Raw genomic sequence first — 9,757 nt, 5'->3', positions numbered from 1 at the left:
CTTTTAGGCTCGACTTCATGACCCGCTAACCTAGCCTTGTGACAACTGAACCTACCATGACAACAACTAGACCCAACCCTAGTGACCCACTGTCCGACCCGATGACACTTGAACCCAAATAAGTGATTTCTAAGCCAACCTAGTGACCCAACCCAGTGATCCTCACACCCATGACCTTCGAACGCAACCCAAGAGTCACCTAGTCATGATTATGTTTTAGAATCAACCAAAACATGAAAGTAGATTATAGGAATTTTTGTAGAAATGTCACCTGAACTTATACCTCAATTTTAAGTTGTCACCTTAAAGAAAAATTTAAGAGAAATGTCACCTTAATTTTTCAAAATCCATTATTTGTCATATGATTTTAACAACATCCAATTTTCCATCTATTTTAAGGGTATTTTAGTCTTTCTATTTTCAAGGAAAACAAAGAGAGAAAAAGGGAATTTTCTCCCTTTCTCCCCTACCCCAACCCCACTCACTCCAAAAACACATCGAAGGGGGAATGGATTTCAAGGTGGGTGGGGTTGGCTAGAGCCACCAGTGATGCACATGGGATGGGGGAAGGTGACAAATCATGAATTTTGAAAAATTAAGATGACATTTCTTTTAAATTTTTCTTTAAGGTGACAAATTAAAACTGTGGTAAAAATTTAGGTGACATTTCTTAAAAAAAAAAAATCCCAATGTTAAGAGCCTTTTAGAATGGAACATTAATGTATACATAACATTTTGCGAAGAGTTATGAACTAATACTATCTTGAGAGCCTCTAGATATGTCATAATCAAAGAACAAGTTGCTATTTTTTGTTAGTTATGTACTAATACAAACTTGAGAGCCTCTAGAAATGTCATAATCCAAGAACAAGTTGCTATTTTTTTTGTTCGTTATCTCTCTCGATTCGATACAACCCAAGGTACTATATTTTTTTTAAGGTAATTTTGTAACAGTTAAACCTAAGTTTCTAATGTGGATATACATAAGATAATTTATTATTTTTCTTATACTGAAAAAGAAAATAAAACAAAACATATTTGGTAACTATTTTTGGTATTTTTTGGTTTTTGGGTATTTGAAAACAAAAAGACTAAAAACTGAAAATTGAAAAACTCAAATGGTTACCAAACAAGCTCGAAAACAGTAACTAAATAGGCCTAGTAATCTGAAAACAAAACCAAATAGGCCCAACATTTTTTTTATGGTAAACGCATAAAAGTTTCCACGCACTTGCTCCTAACACGATATTTTTTGGTGTTCAGCCAATACCGGAACATTTTTTTATGGAATCTTCCAAATCATACCGTAAAAAAATGTTGGGCCTATTTGGCTGGATATTGGCCTTCTCTCACCATTTAAGGTCCTGTACACAAGTCATTCAATCTGACAACAAATTACGAACAGTATTAAAATTCACGGTAGATACTAAGATATTTTATTCACAAAGCACTCATCACCGAGTAGTATTGTGCACAGCTATGGAATTCCATAGACACCATTTTATCCGGTTACAATCAAAAGTTCAATCTCTAAATACAAGACCACGAGAGGTGGAAATGACCTAGTCCACATAGCATGAAAAGGAGGGATGGTGCCTATGCTTCGGCCAAAATCCAAAGCTGTTGTGAGATTTTTACATGTAGTTTGAGTATCATAATCAAGTTGCAACGCTAAGAGCACGCTCTATTTCCTCCAATGACCGCCCTTTCGTTTCAACAACATTACCAGCTACGTACAAGACAGCAAGAAGACAGACACCAGCAAATCCGAGATACACTGAGCTGATCCCGAACTTGGTTACAAAGCTCAAGAAATAGAGGCCTATGACGAAGTTTGAAATCTGGTGAAACAGCATAAACATTCAGTTAATAAATGAGATAAGAAAGGTAAACCGATGGAGTATAAAAGCACAGCCAAAAATAACCTTGCGCAAACAGGATCAATGTAAGCATAATATCCATCTCTTCATTCGTTTTCATTCCACACAGAAAACAGAAGTAAAGTTTTTACATACTTAACAGGCATACCAGATATGTATGTATATGCAAACACAGTTAGGCATGAATATATAAATATCCGACTGCAGGTCTAGACAATAACACACAGTCATTGGCAAGATAAATGAATATCCTTCCTGCAATCAAGTTCGTTTGGTTTGACTTGACCAAAAAAAAAAATCGTCTGGTTTGAATTATTTAATTACCCAAAAATTTGTCTTGCTTCCTGCATCTAAAATATCAATAACAGCCATGCTTTACTGGAAAGTCTTAATCCTTCAAACATACTGACTGGTTGGGCAGGATATCATAACTAATAGCTGTTGGAAAAAAAAAACCTTTCCTATTGTCACTTACCCAGTGCATGCCCAATGACAAAGAAACTGCTTTTGCTCTGATTCTTGAAGCAAATATCTCTGGAAGAAGGAGAGCAGGCACAGGGCCAGCGCCAAGTGAAAAGGACAATACATAGCTGTAAAGAAAAAAAAAAATGAAAACCATGTTGAAATAGGATATTAAGCTTTCAAATGCATAAAGAGTATGGATCTATATTTTAAAGGGAACCTCTGACTTACAGAACAGTCCCAGCAACAGCAAGGGGGCCAGAATACGGAGCCAGGACTTTCCATGTAAAGGACAAAGAAAGCAGCAACATTGAAGCAGCCTTAATGAATCAAGAAACAAAAAATTATCAGTAATACGTGAGAAAGAGAGGGAAAAACAGGAAACCATTTTTATCACAATTTTAATTAAAGCAACAGCACCGCCAAAGCTTTTTTAAATGCATTGGGGGATGATAATTTTGTTTTTCAGAAAAATCGTCCACTCAGGAAGCCATTTAAGGTCAATGCACAGGACATAAAGGAGAAATAGCGTGCAACTTTTCCATGATTTTTTCAACTAAATGAAAGTTCCAAGCCTCATGACCTTTGTCTGCTACCTATGCAGACAGTGAATCTAAAACTGACAGGGCACACATGTAGAGCACTTGGGTTAATGGAGAAGAAATATCTATAATCATTAAGTACAGATCATTTTTAAATCATGTTGGAATGAATCAGCAATGTATTGACTCAACATTTCTACTTATCCGAAAAAGGATCCTCCATGCCCTGACACGCCATAGAATTCATGGCCGCTTCTGCAGCCAGCAGCCTCACATTACTATAAGTGGTCTGCACGGCCAAGCCACAATGTACTACGTATCCAAATGATTAGTTAACAAGTGTATATGGACAAGAGCGGCAAGCCAATGCAGCTACTGTACTACTCTCAAGTTAGCGTTTCTACCAGACTGACCCATACATGTGGGAGCATGGTATTTGTATATTTGCATATATAGAGAGAGAGCCGTGAGCACATAGTCACCAATCGTTAGGTTAGAATTCAAGAGTTGAAATTTAAACCTAGATCAATGCCAATAAATAAATAAAACTTTACCTTTTTGTATTAATGTCTGCCATGTGTGAGTGCATGTGTGCATCTATACATAAGGTATTCAATTACTTCAAACAAAGAAATAGATCTATAATAAAAAGAACGCTACCATTCCACCGAAGCTTGTGAGTAGAAGACTTTTCCTTCCTTGTCTGTCCATCAATGAGGATGCGACAGCGGTTCCTGAAAAGATACCATTCTTGGCATTAGCGAACATTTCATGACTAAGACGAAACAAATTTTCCAATCTTCAAAAAGAAAGATAGTGAGACACAAACCGAAGACATTTGCTGCTCCAACAAGAGCACTTGCTGCAACATCAGATGTAATGCCAGCACTGCGGAAGACAGAAGTAGAATAATAGACCACAGCGTTTATCCCGGCCAACTGTTGGAACAAGAAAAGTGCCGCACCAACACTAACAACTGCATAAAGGCATATGTCAACAGAGAAAAAGAAGAATGCTTAACATCGCAAACATGAATTCCATAAAATTTGGGAAAACCTTTCCGATAGCGGCTACTGAACAGATCAAACCAGCTGGCTTCAGGCTCTACAGAACCCTGAGTTGCTGATGTTAAGTCATGCATAACCTCACTAACTCTTTCTTTTCCATATAATGTTTTTATAGCCTTTTCAGCTTCAGAAATTTTTCCTTGCTGCAGAAAGGGATTAGCTTAGCACTTCCATTGAAAATAATTTTGAAGGAAACAATCATATCCAATTAAAAGCTGAAAAGAACACAATAAAAATTGCACTCATAACATCTGTGCTGCTATTTGATCGAACATTCTTGACAACCTGGAAAAGCCATCTTGGACTTTCGGGTGAAGCAGCCATTCCTAGTGCCAGTAGAACAGAGGGTACTATTGCAACACCAAACATTGTCCTCCACCTGATAGAAAAAATAATTAGAGAGAGAGAGAGAGAGAGAGAGCAGGAAAATTGATATTTAAAAATAGGAAAGATTTATACCACTGTTATCCAGACTACTAAGGTCCATAAACAGAGTTTCATATTTTCATTTTTACCAATAGAAAGCATAATCAAGAATTCATTCAGTGTTTACTATAATTTCAAAAACTCATCCGCTTGCAGCAAAATATACACTTGAGAATGATGAATAATTACACGAGATGAAATGAAAATCTTACAGTGCAACATTCTGTCTCGCTGGAATAAAGTAACAAAGATTGTGATTATTAGAAAATTGATAGATCAATCTAGCCAGGAGGTTAAATTAGCCCCAATGACATAAGTTTGAACTTGTCAACAAAGGTAAATGTTTCACCAGATTCTATTTTCATTTTCCACCCATTTGAATACAAGGAATTTTCTATATCTCTACTGTTTTTAGACTTTAGCCAATAGGCTTTATACCAGAAAAATTCTATATCAAACTCAAAGCCAAAAATGTATCTATGCTTCATATATAAATTATGGGTAATGCTAGGATGACCACATTTTTATACCACATTTTGTACCACCTCTCTAATAGAGGTGGAGCCCAACAATACAATGGGGCCCACCTCTATTAGAGAGGTCGTACACAATAGGTATAAAAATGTGGTAAGTCTAGCATTTTCCATAAAATATTAGCATCCAAACCTGAGCCCAGTTAGCCAAGTTATCACCTAATTTCTACTTCCACCTTCTTCTATATATGTCAAACTTCAATCAACAATGAGTAACTTTTCTGAACAGATGGTGTTCCACCTCTCTAATAGAGGTGGAGCCCACCTCTATTAGAGAGGTCGTACACAATATGGTATAAAAATGTGGTAAGCCTAGCATTTTCCATAAATATTAGCATCCAAACCTGAGCCCAGTTAGCCAAGTTATCACCTAATTTCTACTTCCACCTTCTTCTATATATGTCAAACTTCAATCAACAATGAGTAACTTTTCTGAACAGATGTTGGGTTTTATAAACTGGCGCAAAAAAACACACACACACACACACACACACACACACACACACAAAATGGTTCATAAAGAAAAGAAAAGGTGCAATGATGAAATACCATAATGGATTTGCTGCTAAAGGTAATCCAGCCACCAGCGCTCCAAGAATCCCAATACATATAAAAAGCTGGTTTACAGATCCAAGCGCACCACGAATTTCAGTTGGAGAGATCTGCACATAAGCATATAGCGTTGGTAGGTGGTAAAGTTAACATGTCAAAAGCCAACAATTGAGAATGGGAATGTATAAACATAACCAGTACCTCAGATATATAAAGTGGGACAATAGAAGATGTGATGCCAATTCCAATGCCAGCAAGTAAGCGGCCAACTATCATTGTTTGCACACTCTGGGATGTGGCACTGAAATATTAAAGAAAACTATTCATTAGTTTATAACACTCATATGAATGATCACAACCATATAGTTGATGGAAAAAGACAGACCATAAAAATGCTCCAATTGCTAGAGGAATGACATCTAATTGAAAAGTCCTAGTTCTTCCAAACTTATCAGCCAACGCTCCACCAGTAAATGATCCAACTGTGGCACCGGCTAGAAGCGCACTAACCACCCACCCTGCAAAATATTTTATGGTGTTGGAACTATGCAATATTAATAGCAAACAGTATGCGCCAAAAAAAAAAAAAAAAAAAAAAAAAAGAACCTAAATTTTGGGCGACATTATATGCGTCGCAGTGCAGTTAAGTAAATACACTGAGTCTTTAAAATAACCTACAATACTTGTTTTTTGTTGAAAAATAATGATAGTACTTGACTATATATTCCTTCCTTAATTTTGTAATGGAGTCCTCAAGCAATAGGAAAATGGTAAAAATTGCTTCATGTGACTCTAATATATGAAGAATACAAACAAGAAAACAAACCAGAAATGTTACTTGAGTTACGCTATTTTCCACAGATTAAACCGACCAAAAAGTGGACTTGCCTTGTAATACAGCATTTTCAGCAATGCCAAGATCCTTGGATAGGTACTCAAGAGCACCATTTACCACCCTGCAAAAAATAAAGGCAGATGTCGTAGTGAGCCTCACACATGATTAAGTTATACGCTGAACCACTGTAGAAAGATAAATAACAAGATGTCATGACTTGCATACACATTCTGTGACCAACTGAAACATAATATCTTACTTGACATGCACAACCTAAGTCACTTGCTAAGGAAAGTGAGACTGAATTGAGAATGTATTCTCGTAATCAAATTAAACTGTACCCCAGATGATAACCAAATAAAATGGCTCCAAGACAAGCAACACCAACAAATGGCAAAACTGTTCCAGAAGACTTCCCCTGAGGCTTGGAGGGAACAAGATTCTCAAGATCGCCATCTGCATTATATAGTACTAGTAAGAACAATAATAAAATCAAAACCCAATGTATAATGGCCCAGTAAAGTATTGAAATCCCAAGAAAACAAACATATGCATCCTCCTAAACTGACATGTAAGGTCATTCAACACCATCCAACAAGCATCCAGATTGGTTACAGCATATACAGTTCCATAGAAACAGATTTTGCTGAAATTTTTTTTTTTTTTTTTTTTTTGGGAAGATACAACAAATTGAAATGACTTTTTCACGGAGTGAGCAACAACATATTGAAATTACTTTTTCATGGAGTGAGCAACAACAGATTTAGAACATAGTTTTCCAATCACACTCTTGACGGCGAATTTCATGTAATCCCAACCGGCCAAAATTGCCATAAAACAGCTGTGAAAGAACCCATTAAGAGGAGGTGACAATTAGTATGAAACAAACCCTCGTCCTCGCAGTCGAACAATAGAATGAGGCTAGAATTTGAGTAAACTAAGAAAGTTACATACATCACTAACCAGATATGGATAACAAATAGACAACTAGAAGATCTTTCTTGAAAGTGAAAAAACAGAGACAGATACTATCTTCCAATAGAACTCACCATATTATTCTCTAAGCTAACAAATAAGCAAAAATGAAAAAACATGATTAAGAGAGCAATTAACAAACCAGAAGCCCGAGCCTGGACCGATCTGGCTTTCAACGTGGACATGGAAATCCCATCAAAGCCCGTTCTGAGACCTGCAAGCTTGGCTCCCATAGACGCAGAACTGAGGCACAATCCACCGCAGCAAATGCTCCTATCAGTCACGCACAGATTTCTGGATACTGTACTTGTTCTATTTCTCAATTCACCAAAACCCGATACCCTTCTTTGGTTTTGGACCCCAAATCCTATGCTCCCCTTTAGTGCACCATAAGTTGACGTTTGCATTTTTACCTGGTGATTAATTGCCCCATTGCCGAAAAGTCAAAGATAACAAAAACCCATTTAAAATTAAAGATTATAACACTAAAAAACCAGCCAGAACCAGCTATGGAATGAAACTGATTTCATTGCAGAAATTACCAAAATTAGGGTGATGCCATTGAAGAACAAGAACAGAGCACAGACAAAATTAAAAGAAAAAAACAATAATTGAAGATCAACAAAAGAAACCCATTTTGCTCGTAGTGATTTGTAACAATGCCATTACATGGATTATCAGAAAGGAAATTTAGAAACCCATAAATTAATTACCAAATTGAAGTCGAGAATATCACAAACAAAACCCAGAAAGCGATCGACCAGTCTGTGATGCTGTGATTTGCAATTGGGTTTTTAGTGAGAGTGAGAGAGAGAGAGAGAGAGAGAGAGAGAGAGAGTATATTGGCAAGTCCGCTGAAAATGAGTTGAAAATGGGAGGGGCACTATTTGCGTAGTGATCAGTTGCCACCAAAAACAACAAAGTGGGTGAAGAATTCAACACTGTTACTCTATCGATATTTTTTTTCTCGCATTTGGATTTGGCAAGATATATTCCATGAATATTACAAATTTAATTATTGGGAATTTGTTAGCTGAAATGAGTTACAATTTTCTTTTTTGTTTTCCTTTCCTATTTGGACGATAATTTCGCGGGATTTTGGATTAGATTTGGTTGCGGTGGAGACGTCGCAGGTTGCACGTGGGGACAGCGGGGGCTTGACTTGCGTCATTCGTTCATCGTGTGGCTTGGCCTCTCTATCTACGTTGGAATTTGAAACTCCTGTGGTGGAAAGTACTGGAATTTGAAATAGGGTTGCTTAATATTAGGATGATTTTTTTTATTAAAAATATTCACAAGAAAAAGGAACAGGATGAAATGGGTCAAGTTGGCAGCGCATAGTTCGACAATGAGGTGAAGAGATGGCAACATATTGGCTCACAGTATATTAAAATAATTTTTTAATGATAGTTTATATTTTCAGGTACAACAAGAGAACAAGAAATTGTTGCAAAGTGGAGAAAATTGAACCCCAAAGACAAGGTGGCATATGGTTCCCCTGTTTCAGGTGGGAGTGGGAAAGTAAATAAGTCAAAACAAGTGAAATGTTTGATGATTAGATGCAACCTAGAAGATTCCATCATACAGTGGAAAAATTGTTGAAGGAGAAGTGAGCTATTGATATTGGGTCACCGGCCACTTTTCAATTTTTTGATTGAAAGGTTCAAACTGCACGACAATGTCCTTGAAATAAGTGCAGCTAACTTTGGACGTGTTATGGGTCTTAAGAATACTAGTGAGAATGTTGAATTTGGCGGATTAGTATAAGATGAAGAGGTGAGGGAGTTAGTGAAGATTTACTGCATAGATGATAAAAAAAATCATTATTAAGTGATTTAGCTGAGAAGTTGGAAAAGCGCGAAAATACAGATGATGACTTCAAAGTCCGGTTTGAAATGTTTGCACTTGGTACTCTGCTTTGCCCCACATTTTCATGATCAGTGAGTTGGAAGTATTTAACTTCCTTGAGGATCCTGGGATAGATAAAGGGTAAGAATTGGGTTGGCCATGCATTTAACTTCTTACTTGAAAGTGTTAGGTCGCTCGAAAAAAAAAATAAATGTGCATAAGTAAATGGGTCAATGCTTTTCCTCCAGCTATTCTACTTCAAGTTAGTTGTCCACAGTGGAGTATATGTTGATAAATCTTCGCATCCCATTATGTCATGGGATAATAATTTGGCGTGTAAATAAATTAAAGGGGTCAGAAAGCAAAGTGGGTTTGATAGTCCTACTGTTGAGGTTGTTTCAAGAAGCACTAGGATGGATGAATTGTCCGGAGTGAACAATGAAGGAATTTTTGAAGAAGTTCCATCCACTTTGATTCCAACAATACAAGCCGAGGTGAAGCTTTCAGTCTTGGAAATAAGTGGGAAGTTAATGCGTGAAGTGACTTCATTTCATGAGAAGTTAATGAATAAAGCGACTACCTTTAATGAGAAGGTAATAAATGTAGTGAGTTCCTTCATGAAAGACGCAAGACATCA

General features: G+C 36.8%; 1 protein-coding gene across 1 annotated transcript; it reads right to left on the bottom strand.

Annotated features, from left to right (window-relative positions):
• Nucleotides 1-1,407: 1,407 nt before the first annotated feature.
• On the bottom strand, nucleotides 1,408-8,298 carry LOC117622230 (plastidic glucose transporter 4). The gene is made up of 14 exons (XM_034352827.1): nucleotides 7,986-8,298; nucleotides 7,415-7,685; nucleotides 6,639-6,753; nucleotides 6,351-6,418; nucleotides 5,848-5,980; nucleotides 5,664-5,763; nucleotides 5,460-5,572; nucleotides 4,237-4,330; nucleotides 3,941-4,094; nucleotides 3,714-3,860; nucleotides 3,545-3,618; nucleotides 2,574-2,662; nucleotides 2,356-2,470; nucleotides 1,408-1,841 (listed from the first exon to the last, which is right to left on the bottom strand). Exons 2-14 carry the CDS (start codon nucleotides 7,677-7,679, stop codon nucleotides 1,659-1,661), a joined length of 1,650 nt encoding a protein of 549 aa, XP_034208718.1. The 5' UTR covers nucleotides 7,680-7,685; nucleotides 7,986-8,298; the 3' UTR covers nucleotides 1,408-1,658.
• Nucleotides 8,299-9,757: the final 1,459 nt, after the last annotated feature.

This window comes from Prunus dulcis, chromosome 3, assembly GCF_902201215.1.
Source record: "Prunus dulcis chromosome 3, ALMONDv2, whole genome shotgun sequence".
Taxonomy (NCBI): domain Eukaryota; kingdom Viridiplantae; phylum Streptophyta; class Magnoliopsida; order Rosales; family Rosaceae; genus Prunus; species Prunus dulcis.
The sequence above is the reverse complement of the archived record's forward strand: the minus strand, read 5'-3'. Positions and strand labels throughout refer to the sequence as shown.